Below are 19301 nucleotides of genomic sequence, written 5' to 3' on the forward strand. Positions count from 1 at the left end.
TCTAATCAGAACAGGAGAGATAACAGGATTTGGGGATGTGTACTCTGGAGGGCGTGGCTGCGCTGGGGGCAAACTGCCATCAAAAGCAGCATGGATTAGAAATACGGAAGAAGACTACGTTTCCAATGATACAGAGCACTTGTTATGAATGTTAGCGACATCGTGTTCTAGAAGGCAAGCTATGGACTGAAGAAAAGATCACCCAGGAAGCCTGAGGGGTCGCACCTCTGGCCCCACTCTCCTGACGAACACTGAGGAGCATTATACGTCACAGTAAGATCCGACAGCGTTTGAGGGTCAGACTGTGGAACGGGGTTGCCTGAGTTTGACGCTTGGCTGTCCCCACTGGAAGCGGACCATGATGATCTCGGTCCATTGCTTGCCTTCCTTGCCGTCTGTTTCCCCAGCTGTGTAAAGGGGATCGTGCAGACTCCAGAAGCTTGCTCTGGGCATCAGATAAGCCCGTGAGTGTGAGGCACTCAGAACTGTGTCCGACTCATGAAGAGCTGTGTGTGAACCGCAGTCAGTGTTGAGAGAAGGCGGTTCTCCTGCACCTAGAGGACCACCATCATTATCATAGCACCTATAGGAAAGAAGATTGCGGCCGGACATTGACAAGCCCTTCCACTTCCTTTTTTTTTTTTTTTCTCTCTCTCTCTCTCTAATTGTACAATACTTACTTTGAAAAGCAGTTTCCATTCCCTGCATACAGACCCCAGCTGGTGGCTGAAGGAACATCTCTTCTTGGAGAGCTGAACCAAGTCCTCATGCTGCTGTGGTCACTGTTGGTCATCTTTGGTGAGTCTGATAATTGAATTAGGACTGAGGTGGCAGCAGATGGAGGTCTCCAGCTCCTGAAAGTCCTGAGGGTTTATCAGAGCCCAGGACCAGTATGAATGCTCGGGTGTCTGCTTCAAGCTCAGGGAGCAGAGTCTGAGGCACAGCAGTGAGCTCTGGGCAAGTCAGACTGCAGTGCATCCTTCTCCTTAATGGTCAAGGTCAACTACCTCAGTTGTCCCTGGGTTATAAGCTCCTGCTTTGGTATCTTAGATAATTCATAGAGTAATATGTTCTCATAAATGCAGTTTTAATAATTTCAACATTTACTACTTCTCTGTGAAACTATTTAAACAGTTATCTCCAAGATGGGGTTCAGAAATGCATGGACATCCTTCACTCAGGCTCCTCTGTTGAGCCTTGGGCTACCAGGACAGGGAAGGTGCTATAGGGAAACAACGTTCCTTTCTCTACATTCAGGAGACCAACCAACATTTGTTAATTAGTAAAAGGACTCTCACATAAAATATAGCCAGAGAAAAGGAATCCGTTCGAGGCGGGTTCGGCTTTCAAAACTGCGTGTGCTGGTTTCAGGCCATCAATAAGGAAGGTTGTGGCAGGACGTGCCCTCATGGGTCTTATCAGGACTGCAAGATGTCCAACAGTATTAACTGTCAGGAAACTTCAGAGAGCTAAAAGTTTATTACTTACAGAGCCTTGAAACTACACAGCACCTCCAGGATCAAATAGCAAGGTCGTGGGGAGAGAAACCAAGGGATCTGGGGTTCTGCTCTTATTGGGGTGGAGGCCGGGGGCCCACAGCTTCACGGGCTCACTCTTTGCTAGTGAATTAAAACAAATGAGTGGGACCTGAAAGCTTGAGAAGAGAATAAACCAAGTGGCCCACATGGTCAGTTATGGAAATCCACCAAGATCTCCAAAACGAAGAAGGCTCAGAGCAGGGGAGGGGGCCCTGCTCTCTGTCTGGTCTGATGGCTTCAGTGTGCTGGGGTCACAGGCTTCTGTGGATGCCTCGGCCTCAAAGCTTAAGTCATACACAAAATCGGGCCAAGAAAAAACGCCATCTGTCAAGGTTTGCACTACAAACTCTGCCTGGGTGTTTTCTGATGAACCCTTGGTGACGTGGGATATGGGGTGGACGCCCGGGTGTGCAGGAGGTTGGTGGGGAGAGGGAAAGGATGAGGAAGTGAGAGAATCACTGAACATCTGGCTCCGTCCATGGGCGTACCCCAGGTTCTCCCTTTGGAATCACCTGCCTTGTGACTGTACCAAGAGTGGGGGCCAGCTGGTGCTTGAGGGAGATCGTGTTGTTGGTGATGATGGAGTAGAGGAACAGAACAGGGGGTGATGGGGAGTTGGGGGGCAGTTCAGCAGAGTAATAGAAATGTCTAAACTGTAAGGGCAAACGCTCTGGGCTAACCTCAGATTTTTGATTCCCTCACAGCTCCTCTCAGTGAAGAGGCAGGTGAGTCATCTACGTCCTTGTTGTTCCGGGGTCTGGTGTCTCCATCGCCTGGCTCCCATGAGGTCCTTCAGAGAGGGACAAGTACAGGCTGTGGAGATGTCCCAGTGTCGCAGCTCCCCTGGCCCAACCCGCTTCAAGACGGGCCCCCTTGGCTGGGTGATGACAGCCTGCCTGGCCCACCCAGGTAGAGTCCACCGCCTGGTCACCGCCCCAGCTGTAGAGATTGTGGCATCTGGAAGAGGGATTGTAGGCCAGAAAGCCAGCCCCTGGGCCCTTGGGGGAGGACGGTTCTCCAGGCCCTGGGAACATATCTCCTCCATGAGGTCGGGCTGAATGTCTTCACAGCTTTGAGAACAGCTGTTCTCTAAGATACACGGCCAAGAGTGTGCACGGTGGGAATGGCGGTGGGTCATCGTTGCTCCAGCCCCGGATGGGGAAGTCAGTGCGTTGCCCCGAGAGAGTCAGAGAGCATCTCTGCAGCATCTGCTGTAGGTGCTGGGCTGTCCTTGCTGTGAGAGAGCGGCTGGGGCCACGCTGCAGGGCAGGTACATTTTCTGACCCCAAACAGGCAGGCAAGGGTCTCCGAGGCCGTGGTCCGGTGGCCCTGGCTCTGCGGCATCGCTGAACTCTGCATGTCGTCGTACCCGTGCTACCTTCCTAACATTGTGTGCCTACAGCTAATCTCACCTTGCTCTTCTTGACTTCAAGCTATGCTCACCAAAGGAAGTGTAGAAGCAAGACTTTGTTCTATATGTAGAGAGCCTGGCCTGAAGCTAGAGTGATGGAGGTTTGTTCCCGGGCCTCACGAACACCAGCCGTCAAGGGCAAAGTGTTCTTAGGGCTCCAAGACACTGTCTTGGGAGGGCAGACCCTCACCTCACCTTTCATGGCAAGAGAGGAATGGGACGGGGTGCCAGGGGCTGCTGCAGCAGCTCTGGCCTGGAGCCCTTTCAGGAGCAAGACTCCTCTGTTGCACGCACGCTGGGCCATGAAAGGTCCTTAGCAACCGACCACAGGCTCACGTAGTCAGCTGGGCCCGTGAGCTTTTCCATCATGTGCCTTTTCAGTGGCTTTTCTAGCCATGACACAGAATGTCTGCCCCCTTCCCTGATAGCTTTCTCCCTGGACATTTTCCCAGGTTCTAGATGAAGTCTGTACTAGTGGTTTAAAAATCAGCTTGATTATAAGTTCCACAGCCGAGTCCCCAGGGGATCCAGTCTCCACCAGTAAAGGAGAGTGAAAATCTCAAATAAGCTAATTGTTTCTGCAACCCCCCTTTTCTGCCCTTCCAGTTTCATTTTTGATAACCCAGATGGTTTTCCTTATGTCCAACAGGCAAATCTGGTTCTCCTCCTGGAACAGTCAGTAGCATGTTTTCCAGAAATTATGATTCTAAGTTTCAGGGGCGTCCTGTGGCATGTTGGCTCCAGTTCTGCCGGGGTATTTTATGAGGCACTCCCTCCTTTATACAGCTGACCTCCGCTTCCCTACACTACACATCCAACTTCTGGCTGCCATGCCACCAGAGAACAGAGGCAGGAGATTTTTGTTCGGGGTATAACTTAGTTCTTCACCTCAAGGTCAAAATCCTCAACTGCAGCCCTGATAGGTAATGCAAATGTCCCAGACACAGAAGGTGCTCTGGTACCATAAATACGCAGTCACAAGGCAGAGTCGGAGACAGGCAGTCCCAGGGGAGGACACTTACTTTTGGCAATGACTCTTTTCACTACGGTCAGTCCCCTAAGACCTGAACTTTGAATGAAAGCTCCCTTCCACTAATTACTCAATGACTGGGTGGGGACATGTTTGGAAACGAGTCAGGTGGGAAGTCCTGAGGTTTGAGGTATAGGGTCTTATTCTAGTAACCAGACACCTAGGCCCCCTTGGTGGTTTCCTGTGGCCAGACAAGAAGAAGACGAAGACCCTGAATTTAGAGCACAGCGTAGTGCCTTTGAAGGCTAGATCAGAGCTGAGGAGGTGGGAAAGCAGCATGTACCCTGAGGACCAAGGTCCCTCGTGTGACATCACCAGTAGAGAGGGCTAACCAGGAGGAACTTCGCTCTCATATCCCTGTGAAAAATTAGGTTTACTTTGACATTCCTGCCATTGACCGAATGTTTGTGTCCTCACCCCCAGACTCCTGTGTTGAAACCCTAATCCCAGGAGGATGGTAGCTGGGGGTGGGGCCCTTGGGAAGTATAAGGTCATGGAGGTGGCATCCTCAGGATGGGATTAGTGCCCTTAGAAAACGAGGCCGGAGAGCTAGAAAGTGAAAATACACAAGACATCTGCCGTCTTCAGCCCGGAAGAGCGGCCTCACCAGAACCTGACTGTGCCCGCACCTCGATCTTAGACTTTCAGCCTCCAGAACCCTGAGAAATAAATGTCTGTTGTGAATAAGACACCCGGCTTACGGTGTTTTGTTACAGCAGCCCATGCTGACTCAGATACCCTACAGAAAAAAAGAGGACGTGGTGACCCCAAGTAGGTAAGGCGGGGGTTGGAACGTCCATCCTGCCTGAGGGGGAGGAACTGCCTTGTCCAAGAGCACAGGAAGGGGTCAGGCATCTGGCTGGCAGCAGAAACGGCAAATCCAGCCCCCTCACACCCTCTCTTGCAGATTGGCTGACCCTCAAGGCTCCCTCCGTTGTCTTTGAAGGAGACAGCATAGATCTGATGTGCCAGAAGAAAAAGGTGTGGTGGAATAATATCCAGACCGTGGTGTATTTCAAGGATGGAAAACAGTTACAGTTTCCAGACAAAGTCTCTAGCGTTTCTATCCCATGTGCCTCTCTGAGTGACAGCGGCCAGTATTCCTGTTCTGCTACCATCAAAACAGTCTTTCATACCAAGTCAGAATCTTCAAGAAGCGTCGGGATTGAAGTATTAGGTAAAAGCTGCCCTCCTGTGGGAGCTGAGCTGGATGAGACCAGAGCAGAGCGGGCGGGTCCCTGGAGGGGACACCTGCCCCCACGGCAGATGTGAACCAAAGTCCCACGGTTAGACAGCAGGAGGGAGAGGGTTGAGGCAACCTGTCTGGTCGGAAGGTCATTGTCTGGTCTGAAGGTCACGTTGTCTGGGGTTGTTTCTGAGCAAGAACCACCCAACTTCCTGCTCAGGACGCTTTTGATCCTTCCCTCCAGAGCTGTTTCCACGCCCTGTGCTCACTGTCAGCTCCTACTGGCCCACCGAGGGGAGCCCCGTGACCCTGACCTGTGAGACCCGGCCTTCTCCACAGAGGTCAAACGTTCAGCTCCGATTTTGCTTCTTCAGACACAGCAAAGCCCTGGGGTCCGGCTGGAGCAGCTCCCCAGAGCTCCGGGTCCCCGCCATGTGGACGGAGGACTCAGGGTCCTACTGGTGCCAGGCAGAGACAACAACTCTCAGGGTCCGAAAACAGAGCCTCCAATCCCAGATTCACGTGCAGAGTAAGTACCCGTGGGTCTCAGTGTGGGGAGTCAGGCAGCTTCACTCCTGGACCCTCATCTTTTGGGTTCTCTTGCAATTCCTGTCCTTGTGGAAAGTGGGATGTGAGCTAGAGAATGGGCGTTTCATAAAAATAACAAGTGGACAAGCTCCTGTTAAAAAACAGAACCCAGTGGAGTGAAAGTGAAGATGGGATTGACTTTATTAGGCTTTCGTGAGTCAGCAGGATCCCAGCTAGCGGGCAGAGAGATGCTCAGGGGAGTTGTAGGAAATGCAAGTGTTTATAGGCACGAGGTGGGGGAAGGGGTTCTTAGCAAAATAAAAGAGAGGATTTCCCCAGGCCAGGACATCTTTTTGCGGGAGGAGGAAACTGCCAGGTTTTCTTTTGGTTTTTTGTTTTTTGTGTATCACACAGATAACCTCTTTAGTGCAGAACAGGAAATTTCAGACTGACTTTTAGGAGGTCGCATTCCCAGGATGGGCTGAAACTGTGATTAAGTCTTGGTGTGCTGTCTGTGAGCACAAATACTGCATTTGCAGCTTTTCCCCCTTCTGTTTTAAACACTCCTTATAACCTTTCTCTTCTTTATTGAAGTGATATCCATCAGCCATAGCTACACTGATCCCTTCCTGCTGTGCTGGTGTTTAGGAGTGAGCTGGGACTTCACCCAGCAAGGCACCGGCTCCCCAGGGGCTCTGCACATCCCACCCCCCACCCCCCACCCCCCCACCCCCGGTTGGCTTGCAACACAAGTTGGTTTGTTAGAAGGCACCACAATGCTCCAGAGTCAGAAAAAAAAAGCAGGAAAGCCAGAGGAGGCATTGTAATTCGTGTGGACCCTTGTAACTGAGAACAATGCAGGAATTGTCACTGATGCTGTTAGTGGGAACAGTGCCTTTCCTGAGGTAGGACTGATGCTACACAGACCCCTTCACTCTGTGCAGAAGGCTCCACTCGGCATAGCGACTCCTCCTCGCAGAAATGTTCTCCTGTCCTTGGAGCAGATGACCCATCACACATTCGTTAGTGATCCCATGATATTAGGCAGGATGGGGGGTGGGGCATGCAGTATAAACACCCATATTCTTCAAGAGTCATCACTGTGGATTCCCTCCCTGTGTGCACTTACAATGGATTGCATGAGCCCTGCCCTTAGTCCTACTTCAAGCGTTAGTGTGAAGAAAGTCACAGCCTCGTTCCAGAGTCCTCCCAAGTCCAGCTCCTCACCTGCCATCTTCGTCTGTCTAGGAGTGCCCGTCTCTAATGTAAGCTTAGAGATCTGGGCCCCCAGGGGCCCGGTAATCAAAGGAGGGAACCTGGTCCTCCTCTGCTCTGTGGCCAAAGGCACAGGAAACATCACATTCTCCTGGCACAGAGAGGCCACAAGAACCAGTGTGGGAAGGAAGACCCAGCGTTCCCTGTCAGCGGAGCTGGAGGTCCCAGCTGTGCAGGAGGGCGATGCCGGCCGCTATTACTGCAGAGCTGACAACGGCCATGACCCCATCCAGAGCCAGCTGCTGAGCGTCCGTGTGAGAAGTGAGTTGCACTCTGAGTCAGCCCAGACAGAAACCCCAGAGCCAAGGCGGCGGTACCAGGAGTCACATGCCAGGGGTCAGCGGCAACTGGAGGGTGGGTCACCCCTGCAAGTTAGACAGCAGACCTCCTTCTTTCTGTGCAAGAGAACGTAAAGGGGGCTGGATTGGCATTAGAAAAACACAAGCTGATAATGACAAGGGACCGTGTCTTTAGACAGTAGCCCAGACTTGATATTCCCCCAAATACTAAAGACATTGTTAAGAATCTTGGAGACACACAATGACCAAGGGGCTAGGCCCTTCACTGACGTCCTAGTCTGGGGGGTCTGTGTGTCTACCATGGCCTCACGAATCCTCTCCACCGGCCCCTTGTCTTCCTCAGGTCCAGTGTCCCACCCCGTCCTCACCCTCAGGGAGCTGGGACCCCAGGCCATGGTGGGGGACGTGGTGGAGCTTCACTGTGAGGTCCAGAGAGGCTCTCCCCCAATCCTGTACCAGTTTTACCATGAGAATGTCACCCTGGGGAACATTTCGGCCCCCTCTGGAGGAGGAGTGTCCTTCAACCTCTCTCTGACCGCAGAACATTCTGGAAACTACTCCTGTGAGGCCGACAATGGCCTGGGGGCCCATCGCAGTGAGGTGGTACCACTCAACGTCACAGGTGGGTTGATGGTCCCTGGATACAGGAGTGTCATGAACAATGGCTCTGCCCCAGTAGTCGGCACTGGTACCATATCGGGCTTTTGGAAGGTAGGCGGAGGTCCAAGTGATGTATACTCTGTGTGGGAGTTTGGAGAAGGTGATCTCAGTGCCTGGCTGCTTCTCTTCTCTCCACAGCAACCTGGAAAGTACACATCATACTCAGATAACGTGTGAAATTATATTAACCATTCCTGCATAGTCCTGCACAAGGATTCCAGGATGTAAGACTTGACCCTCTAAGCCTGATGCACTGTGTCTTCCTGTAGGGACCGGTGGCTGCAGAAGAGACCATGTCACAGCCGGGGTTCTCGGGACGCTATGTGGTGGCCTCGGTTTTATAGCTGCTGCTCTGCTCTGTTATTATTGGTCCCACAAGATAGCAGGTTGGTTATTTACCATCTGTTTTGATTGCCTTTCATTGTTGTGAACTTTTCTATTACTGAGACAGATTGGATTTGAAAAAAGGAAGAAAGAAAACCTCCCCAAATCTGATTAATTATTTTTATACTTCATGATTTTCTAAGGTTTCATGCAGTGGGCAATGCTGCCATATTACTCATTTTAGAATATGTCATGTTCCCTTGTGTGGAGATTAAAACCATTAACACAGTCCTTCATGCTTGCCTTTTAAATAAAAATGTCCAATTGTTAAATTATTTAATAATCTTCAATAGACATATTCAGTTTATATGCAGTGGAGTAAAACATAAGTAACTGGATTTAAAGAAAGGAAAACAATTTAGTACACTTTTCTCCTTTATTATTGATTTTCTTATGTTATGTCACCATACAGTACATCATTAGCTTTTGATGTAGTGTTCCATGATTCGTTGTTTGCATATAACATCCAGTGCTCCGTGCAATATGTGCCCTCCTTAATACCCACCACCAGGCTCACCCATCCCCCACCCTCACCCCTCTAAAACCCTCAGTTCGTTTCTCAGAGTCCACAGAATCTCATGGTTCATCTCCCCCTCCAACTTCCCCCAATTCACTTTTCCTTTCCTTCTGCTACTGTCCTCCGTGTTATTTCTTATGCTCCACAAGTAAGTGAGACCATATGATAATTGACTCTTTCTGCTTGACTTATTTCACTCAACATAGTCTCTTCCAGTCCCGTCCATGTTGATGCAAATGTTGGGTATTCATCCTTTCTGATGGCTGATTAATACTCCATTGAGTATATGGACCACATCTTCCTTATCCATTCATTTGTCGAAGGGCACCTTCGACAACTGTTTCCACAAACTCTTTCCACAGTTTGGTTATTATGGCCATTGCTGCTATGAACACTGGGGTACAGATGGACTTTCTTTTCACTACATCTGTATCTTTGGGATAAATACCCAGTAGTGAAATTGCCGGGTTGTAGGGTAGTTCTATTTTTATTTTTTTGAGGAACCTCCCTACTGTTTTCCAAAGTGGTTTTACCAACCTGTATTCCTACCAATAGTGTAAGAGGGTTCCCCTTTCTCCACAACTTCTCCAACATTTGCTGTTTCTTGCCTTGTCAATTTTAGCCATTCTAACTGGTGTAAGGAGGTACCTCAATGTGGTTTTGATTTGAATTTCCCTAATGGCTAATGATGATGAACATTTTTTCATATGTTTGTTAGCCATTTGTATGTCTTCTTTGGAGAAGTGTCTGTTCATGTCTTCAGCCCATTTCTTGACTTGATTATTTGTTTTTGGGGTGTTGAGTTTGAGAAGTTCTTTATAGGTCTTGGATAGATCTTGGATATTTATCGATTTCTTGTTAGTTACTCACGGCAAGAGCAGTGACTCCTCTTTCAATTCTTGGATGTCTCATATGAGTCACATGGGACATCTTCATGCACACGCTGTGGCTGGCAATGGCTGGAGAGTGGGGTCTCGACTGGGACTTTCAGCTAGAACAACTTCTCAGTGTGGCCTGGACCCTTCACAGCATGATGCTGCAGGGCAGTCAAACATGTTACATGCTGGCTTCCCTTTCAAAAGCAAGTGTGATAGCGAATCTGCAATGTGTTTTTCCAACTAATTTCAGATGATTTGGTTTCACTGGGTCCCTAATAAACTTGCTGGGATGCAAGGAGAGGGATCAAAGTCTCCACCTTCAAATGGAGGTCTCAGCGTCAAAGAATTTGCAGCCATATTTTTAAAATTTCCAAACAAACCTCTACACATTCTAGTCCATGCCTCCCCACCCCACCAGACATCCTGAAGCTCCAGCCCCTGGGCCGCCCTGTCTGGCCTTGATAAATCCCCCACAGGACCAGCAGTTCCAGAGCTAGCCCTCTTTCCCAGAGCCTCATAGTTCTTCTCTATCCCATCACCTCTTCAACCCTATAGACTTCCTCCAGTATTTTGTCAAATATTTCCAGTTCTCAGAAGAAAGGTCTGTTCAATTTCTTCTTCTGTCATCATTGGAAGCATCAAAGCACCAGCTTCACTAACCAACACTCCCACAAAGCCGCTGTGTTTTCCTCATGACTCTGTCTCTGCTTTATTTGTAGGACCAGGAATTTTGAGGACTCCTCTAAATGACATCCCATTCTGACCCCTACTAGTATTCTGCTAGCCAAGACATGTTACCTATGACCAATTACTACCTCTGTTGTGTATGGCAAGCTTACACATATTATCTATAACTATAAGAAATAATTTTTAAGTGTGTTTTATGGTCAGGTTTAATAATCTTGTGGAAATTAAGTGGGCAGCCTTGTTCACACAGCCACTAGAAGGCAGAGCTAAGACTAGGTCCACGCTGGCCTGGGCACAAAGACTCAACCCTGCCTATAGAACCTCATGAACTTAACGATCCTCCTCTTGCATGTTTCCCTGATTTCCCCCAGCTCCCCCTCTTCAGTGAGTGTCATTTATTAATCTCTAAGATACAGGACAAGCATGGGGCACAACAGAAATGCAAGATAAACTTTTAAACTTGCAAAATGCTTCCTTAGACCTATCAGCTACCACAGGATGAAAGAAATTTTGGAAACTCATCAGATAGTGCAAATGTAATTCAGTTTTTTCAAGTCCAACGGAAGCTATATTTTTTAAAAGGACCATTCAAGACTCAGGAACTATGATACTGTTTTTTTTTTCTTTCATTATAGTTTTTAATTGATAAAAATATGAAGCTATGGAGAGGCTGTTTGTTAACATAAAATGATTTCTCATTCATCCATACTGATGAATTCTCTCACTTTTCATCTACATACCAATATACTATTGATTCTTTCAAATATAGAAACAATCTACAAAACAAAAAAAAATTTATCTTCTCCTTTTCAATTTTTATGCAAATTAAATTTTCATGTCTAATTATATGCTCAAGGACCTCTGGTATCTTATGTGGATAAGCTTGTCAGGTTCCTGTTTTTGAGGGAAATTTTCTAGTATTTCGCTGCTATGTAGTGTAAATACCTCCTTTAATTAAGTTCCAGTTCTTTTAATTAAAATGCCTCTTTTAATTAAGTTCCAGCATTCTTATTTTATTAAGACAATTTCTCAGAAACTACTTTAAATTTTTGCTAATACTTCATTGGTATCTGTGATGATAATCATATATTTCTCTTTTTCAGGTATTAAATCAACTAATTACATTATACCAGAATACCTAATATTGACTGATCTTTGTGTTCTTCATAAAAATCCAATTATAGTGATGCAGTTTTAATATAAACTAGCAATCTTTTGAAGGTTTTTTTTTTCCCCATTAATAGTAATGTTGAAACTTGCCAGATTTGTTGTTATTGTGATCTTCTCTGGGTTTCGTACTCACCATTACAAAGGAAGCTCAACATTTTCCTTCTTTTTGTGTGTCTTACGTGTTCTAGAGTAGTTTACATGGTAATATAATGATCTGTTTTCTCAAGATTTTGTGGGGCTCCCCTGTGGAAGCTGTGCCTGGTGGGTTTTGGGGGAGCCGGACTTTGACAGCTGTTGCCGTCTCTGGTCTTGTACCTAATCTTGTGAGAGGTGCTGCTAGTGCTCACTGACACCCAGCCCTCCCTTACCTCTGGGTGCATGGACAGCTGCATTTCTCTGTCTTCTCGAAGCGAAATGTGGCCAGAGAAATGTGGACAGAAGCCACTTGCACTGTTTCCTGTCAGAAGCATTTACCAGCAAGGTGCTGATGTCCCGTTGTCCTTCCCATGCACTGGTGCTCATGCAAACGCATGCAAGGTTAACAGTGTCTCTAGATGGTATGGCCTCCAGCAGCCTAGGTCCCTGAGGGACTCCGTCCCTGAGTGACAGAACCCCCAGCAGATTTCTGACAGGTCTGCAACACAAGTGGGAAATTTACAAACCTTCGCTGCTATAAACCCCTGCAAACCGAGGTTGGTTTGTTCAGGTAGAAAGAACACACTCCATCCTGACCGACCACCACACTCTGCTTACAGTTTCTTTATCTTCTGGGGAATTTCCCTAGAAAATTGTCTGTTTTATCTAGGGTCGCCAATTTGCTTACTTAGAATTGAGTGAAGTGGTGTCCTAGGGTTCTTCTAGGTAAGTGGCTGCCTTACCCTCTGTGTCTTCTCCTTTCACATTCTTGAGTGGCATAGAAAAAGGAATATCCCCCCCTTTTGATTAAAAAATGAAGATGCTAGAATGATTTATTTGATCTGTCCATTTGCTTTCTAATTCTGAAATTTCTGCTTTTATCTTCGTTAAGTGGCTGCATTCTGTTCTTGTTAGTCTCATTCTTTAGAACAAATTAGACATTTAAAAGATTTGCTTTCCCTTGTCTTATATATTTATATATGTATTTAGTAGCTTAAGACTTAATTCCCTAAAATGTAAATGTTACAAATATATCCAGATTTCTTCACAGTTCTGTTATGAATTTCCAGTTACACTAAGATCAGAGAAGATCATTTATACCATATTCAGTTTTTAGAATATTTTTGAAGTTTCCTTTGGGAGCCAAGATATCATCAAGTTTTGTTTTTGTTCAAAAGTGCTTTGGAAGTAGACCAAAGTCCACTTCAAAAATAATTTACTCAGGAAGGAGGTGTTAGAATCACACACATATACCAACTTCATACTGTTTGAAGATGCCATTTCTTGCCTTATGGTGGAATGACTTTTGGCTTGGTAGAAAATCCCGAGATCCTTCTTCCTTTCCTTGAAGAAAATAAGTTAGTTCTTCCTTCTCTAACACTGTATCCAAAAATCCTGATCAAGCTGGAGAGCTGGCTATATTACTAGGCAACGTTTTCCATGATTGCTGAGCCGTCTCTAAACTAGAAGGGCTCTGAGTAGGGTGATGCTCAGTGAGAAGCACAAACGAGCACATCCCCAAATGCAGCATGACTCTTGAGACTGATTATGTCCCTCGTAGTGGCCTCTGCTCCAGCCATGTGCACTTGTCCCCTGAGCTGTTAGTTGAAGGACCAGGAAAGAGCTCCTTGACCACTGGTGACATAGCTGACACGTCCAAGCTGCTCTGCTGTGTTTCTTGTTCTGCGCCTCTCTGTAAAGCTAGGTGGTGTGAAGGAGATCCCAATGGGTCTTACGAAGGTCAACACCAAGCCTTACCCCAAGACCATGCTTTAGAGTGGGGGTTGCAGTACCAAAACATTTAGAAAGTGAGAAGGTTCCACCTGAATAAGGAGGCCAGTAAAGTCATCAGCAGTTAACATATATTTTGCAATAATTGAAAGAGCAATAAAAATTCCAGAAAGAGTGACCTATGCCTGTGGGGTTTGCCATTGGGAGTGGCATGTTAGACCAGTAGGATTGTCCAGCCAATGGTGCTGGAGAAAATAAGGAGTCCTCAGGACGCAACACAACTGGATCCCTACTCTGAATCTTATACCCACCAGGACCACATGTGGTTAAGTCGGGGGTAAGTTTCAAGAGATAAAGCTGTCTCCCCTAAAATGAATGTTCCTTCATCTGCTTTTCAGGAGGACGCTCTGCCCTGCATGCACCCAGGTGAGAACTTTCCTATTCAAAATGGGAACTATAGAGAACGTCTCCCTTCATGATTTTCCATTGTGAATCATGCTCCTGCTACTTGCACAGGTCACACAGTATCTTTCTGTGACACTCAGCCATGTCTGTGTTCATTACATTTGTGGATCAGGGTGCTGTCTCGTGGTGGCCCATGTGACAAGGTGCTGTCTTGTGTAGGAGTCGAGATTTCTAAATTACTTTACTAATTCACATATTCAAGATTATTTATGGAGTACTTACAATGTATGAGTAAGTTCTTGTCAGACTTTGAAAGGTGTGAAAACATGCATAAAATGGAGTTTGTTTCCACAGGGGACATATTGTCTTATGAAGAATATATGACACATACAGTATACAAAGGAGAGAGACAAACTGATGAAAAAGAAGCAGATGAAGTTCTAGGAGACCTTGTGAGAGAAAAAAATTAAAGCTGAGGCAATATTGTTCTCTTGTTTATAACTTTTGAAAACGCTAAAGATGAGAAATCAAACATTTTTGCCAGATCAGAGGGGCCATCCTATAAAAAAGTACCCTGTGATTCTGTGTCCTGTCTCTGGTTGCCCACCTAAAAGACCACACCCTGAGAGGCTAGACTAAGAGCCATCAAATCACCTGAGCCAAGAACGTCTCCCTGGCTTCTCCCACATTCTCCCCAGCCCGCCTCCTCTGTGTTCTCACTCTTGCCCTGGAGACTATCATGTAGTTAGTTTGCTTTTTCTCAGAGATGCTTCCAGTGCAAACCCTCAAGAGTCCACCCATGCCAGCTCACTCCCAGATATAGAGGAGCTGCAGCCAGACTATGTCAATGGTGAGTCTCCCCACTGGAAGAGGCCCCAGGGCTGCAGCAGGGAGGGAAGAGGAAAGCAGGTAAAAAACATGACGAGGTCTGCATGCCCTGATGCCCTGAGTCCCAATCTCAATCAATAAATGACCCTCAATCAATAAATGACCCTCATGTTGGGGTTGGGAGGACAGTCACAAAGCAGGAGCCTGGGACAGCACATATAAAGTTTGAACCCCATGTCCATGGATGTCTTTGAACCAATGTCTTTTCCCTGCAGTGGGCCCTATAGATGTGGATATGGTTTATTCCCAGGTCTGGAGCATCCAGCCACCAGAAGACTCAGGTGAGAAACTACAAAATGGTTCTTATTAGATGCATCTTCCCAAGTAAGGGGCACATGCACACAATTGAGGCTTGCTTACGTCATCTGACCTTGATATGCAATCTGTGGATCCAAGAAGGAGCAAGAGGTATTTGCAGGCAGGTTCTCAGGGAGGAGCTGAATTACAAAACAAAACAAAACAAAACAAAAACAGATGGTCAGTTGAGAACGGACAATTAGCGAGAATCTGGGATACAAGGCAAAGGAATAAAACAAATCAGGAAAGAGTGAGAATATCTGAAGTATGGTATGTAAAGTCCAGTCTGAAGACGCCATGGAAGGGGTCCCTGAACACATCAGCCTAATCTGGAGACTTGCGCTTTGATGTGTAGTCTTCCAAGAGTTGAATCAGTAGTTCTTTAGAACTGCAGAGTCATGTCCTTCAAGCTACTGCTCCACTGCCCTTAAAGTTGCAACCTTCAGCCATGTCCTTTGCTCTGTACTCCTGGCTGCTTCTGTTGTAGCCAGAGGCTGCTGGCAGCCTGGCAGGTGTCCCAGGAAAGGGTCAGCCAGCTGCATTCCTCTGAACCATGGGTCCTCGGCCAGCCTTGCTTACAGTTGTACCGCAGCAGCCTACAGAGAGCCCATGACCCTGTCATTCTCCTTCCCTGCCTGGGACCAGCCCCGCAAACCTGAAAAGGCACAGTCCTGCCCACTGCATGCTTATCCTGCAGGCCCTCCAGGGGTTGATGTGTTGCCAAGGGCAGGAGGGGGATTGATTTCCATTCTGCCCACCTGAAATGAAGGGAGAAGGAAGCAGGCCCCACACCCTCAAGTGATAGTGTGATTCAGGTCTCCCATCCCTCATCTCTGTGTCCCATTTCCCTCTATGTAGTGCATGAACACCTGTGGATTTATCTGAAGGACATAAAGAGATAACAGGAGAATGAGCTCTGACAGAATATTGTCAATGATCTACAGAAATTGTATCAAAGAGAGGAAAGGTTTTGTTTAACAAGGGTTGGCAGAAGGCTTAGAGCTTGAGTGGTCTTCAAAGGACTGCAGAGTGGACAATATTAAGGCATGGATTTTACAGAAGAGCAGGAGAAGCTGGAAACCACACAATAAGCATTGCCATCCTGTGCCCTGGAGCATTGTCTGAGAATGAAGTCTAAGTAATATATATACATATATATATATGTATATATATATATATATATATATTTTTTTTTTTTTTTTTTTTTTTTTTTTTTTTTTTCTCCACAGCAAACACCAGAAGGATGATTCTGGAGAACAAGGTGAGCAGACTCCTGGACAGTTCCTTTCTCATCTAGTCCCCCACCAGCCATAGTCCTTTTCTTCCTTCTGTGCATCTCTTCTAGGACTCCCATGTCATCTACTCTGATGTGAAGAAGACATAACACTTGGAGAAACTGGGGGGCAGAACCCCAACAAAGATGGAACAGCACTAAGGGCTACAAAAAAACTTCATAAAAATGCCAAACTTCATGACATCTCACAGACAGAATGTGCTGCAAGTGCTGAGAAGGCCAGCTGGGTCATCGTTTCGGTTCTCATCATGTTCTCTCCCAATGTCTTCTTCCATTTAGTCAATATTTACAGAACGGCTACTGAGTCCCAGAAGCTGTGTGGGATGATTATCTTTGTTACCTTCTCTCTTTTTTAAATTTTTAATTTAAATTCAATTTAGTTAACATATAGAGTCTTATTAATTTCAGAGTTATAGTGATTCATCAGCTGCCTATAACACCCAGTGCTCATTACATCAAGTGGCCTCCTTAATGCCCATCCCCCAGTTACTCCATCCCCCCACCACCCTTCCTTCCAGCAACCCTCCATTTGTTCCTAGAGTTAAGAGTCTCTTATGGTTTGTCTCCCTCTCTGTTTTTATCTTATTTTATTTTTCCTTCCCTTCCCCTATGTTCATTTTTTTGTTTCTTAAATTCCACGTATGAGTGAAATCATATGGTATTTGCTTCAAAGTTCAAAGAGTTGGGGAAGAACAAGGAGCACAAGACACAAGCCTTCATCTACATCTGCTCTGAGGTGATGTGAACAGAATCCATTTCTGGGCTTCTCTTTGTCTTCCAAACTGGAAATTCATTGTCTTTTGTCTCCACAGACAGACATCTCAAGTTTTAAATAAATCCTCTCTTGCTCTTGTGAGAACTTTAGGGTTGAGTTTCTGTGAAGGAACAGCAGCGTGAGCCGGCTCGCCATATTTGTCCATTTTTGAATGCTTGTTTTGTACATTGATTCACATTGATTTAAAAATAACAAGGGTATTTATGTCTTCTTGAAATGCTGAATATTTTACATCCATTGGTACAATCATGCAAGGAGTAAGATCATAACCTCTGGGAACCCCTGTCTAGGGTGGGGTCCCAACCCCATCCCCCACTAATTGTGTAGTCTTGAACAAACTACTTAACCTCCATGTGCCTCAGTTTCTTCACCTTTAAATGGGGAAAACCATTTGTTAAATATTTGTAATTCACATAGAACAATGTCTGGCATTAAGTAGCACCAAATAAGTTTTCATTAAATAAAATATGCATAATTATCACTTAGCCTCAAACTTAGTACAAAAATGTTTAAAAAGTTGGGTAACGAGAATCTCAAACAAAGTGACTATCAAATGCAACTATCAGATTTTTAACGCTTTGATTAAGATCTTCTATAATCCACTCCCCTGCTAAAGATAGGTCCCCAATGGGAAGGACAGAGGTGACTGGGGCTTGGGTTTGGTCATTAATCCACAGAGAGCTAATCTGGAATATTTTAGAAACTATACACAACAAATTTGATGTTTATCTGAAAAAAATAATTAAAAAATGGTTATAATTCTGATGGCTAAGTACTCAGTGGCCCCTCTCATCCATAGAGGCGGACTGTCTAAGGGCTGACACGGAATGCTCCTCTTGTCCACACACTTCACATGCACGAGTATGACCCCAGTATTCTGCAGTCTGAGGGCTACCACCTGGATGTGACTGAAGTCACAAAACCCATGGGTTTTAATATATAAAATACTGTATCTTCATTGTAGAAATTTAGAAATACAGACAGTGAAAGAGACTATTAACTCACTCATACTTTCATCACTCTGATAATTGTTATTATTTCAATAGCCATCAGCCAGAGTAGTATTTTCCATGAATGTGCTCAGATGTTCATAAATATGTGATTTTAAAGGAAAATAACTGTAACCTGTTTTTATTTCTTAAAAAATTTGGATGTTTTTATGCCATTAAATGTTCAAAGATCTTTGTAGTTTGCTTGGTATGTTTGGATACATAGTAACTTGTTTTGTAAATTACTTATTTGGGGACCATTATCATATTGACAATTACTCGCCGTGATGAACAGTGTTGGAGTGAATATCTTTGCTTCTAAGTCAATATTTTGGGGAGTTTCAGTTTGGAGAGATTAAACGTATTACTTTATTCAGAGTCAGACAATAACTTGGCAGGATTTCTCCCGAGGAACCTGAGTAGTTGTGGAGAATCCCTCAGCTTACTGATACTGTCACAACTAAGAAGTGAAGGAGAGAACAACAGTTTCCATCGCTCCTGCCTTCTACGTGAGCAAACAGATCAAACCCTGGAGGAGTCTCTTGCTTCCTTGCTTTCTTTTCATACGAAACATCCTGAAGAGCAGCTTCTAGCTCCCGCCTCCTGCGACTCTTGCAAGAAGCCCCCGGGCCAGCTGCTGAGAGTCTCTCCTCCAAAGGCAGAGTGAGGAGGACTTCGTGCTGCCGTAGGGGTGCTGGGTGCTGCAGGCATGTGGGGAGCGGGACAAGAGGAATGAGACAGGGAAGCAAGAGGATGGAGACCCAGCAGGAGGGCATCTCTGGGGCTCTCGTGGGGTCCAAACCTCTAGCCAATGCCTAGAAGCCGTCTGAGCCCACAGCCAGTCCAGTCTCCAGAGATCATCGGGAAGACCCTAGTTTCCAAGCGTGCGTAGACATGGTACCTCTCAATTTCTATCAGGGAAAATGATAGTCCCTCTTTGTCATAAATTTCTGTTCTGTTTATTTAGGAAACTTTGTAAATGATGTAACTGGGATTTTTTCAGTACTAGACCCTCTTTTCTTCCTTTGTGGGTGTGGAGAAGGAGATGCCGAGCAGTGGTGCAGTCTGTGGGGAGACGTGGAGAGTAGGAGGTCGGAGAGGACAGGGAGGGGGAAGAGAGGCAGAGCGGATGGGGCAGAGGCCTGGGCATCACAGAAGAGCAGAGCCCGGGCCCTGGGCCCCTGGGCCCCACACCTGCTGCTCTGGGCAATGAGCACCCGGGTA

The 19301-nt window shown here is 46.2% G+C and overlaps 1 protein-coding gene across 5 annotated transcripts; it reads left to right on the forward strand.

The window, feature by feature from the left end:
* The first annotated feature begins 653 nt into the window (after nt 1-653).
* Nucleotides 654-16764, forward strand: FCRL2 (Fc receptor like 2). 5 transcript variants are annotated; one of them, XM_047703956.1, is made up of 12 exons: nt 654-798; nt 2243-2263; nt 4887-5156; nt 5410-5694; nt 6942-7229; nt 7611-7889; nt 8197-8313; nt 13828-13855; nt 14599-14684; nt 14938-15003; nt 16249-16280; nt 16365-16764. In XM_047703956.1, the coding sequence occupies exons 1-12, from the start codon at nt 768-770 to the stop codon at nt 16401-16403; spliced, it is 1542 nt and encodes a 513-aa protein (XP_047559912.1). In that variant the 5' UTR covers nt 654-767; the 3' UTR covers nt 16404-16764. The 5 variants fall into 5 exon arrangements, with proteins under 5 accessions (XP_047559912.1, XP_047559914.1, XP_047559910.1 ...); XM_047703954.1 differs by having other exon boundaries at nt 722-798; nt 2243-2447; XM_047703955.1 differs by having other exon boundaries at nt 722-798; nt 2243-2447; nt 14973-15003.
* The last annotated feature ends 2537 nt before the right edge of the window (nt 16765-19301 follow it).

Source organism: Lutra lutra, chromosome 15, assembly GCF_902655055.1.
Source record: "Lutra lutra chromosome 15, mLutLut1.2, whole genome shotgun sequence".
In the NCBI taxonomy this organism is placed as follows: domain Eukaryota; kingdom Metazoa; phylum Chordata; class Mammalia; order Carnivora; family Mustelidae; genus Lutra; species Lutra lutra.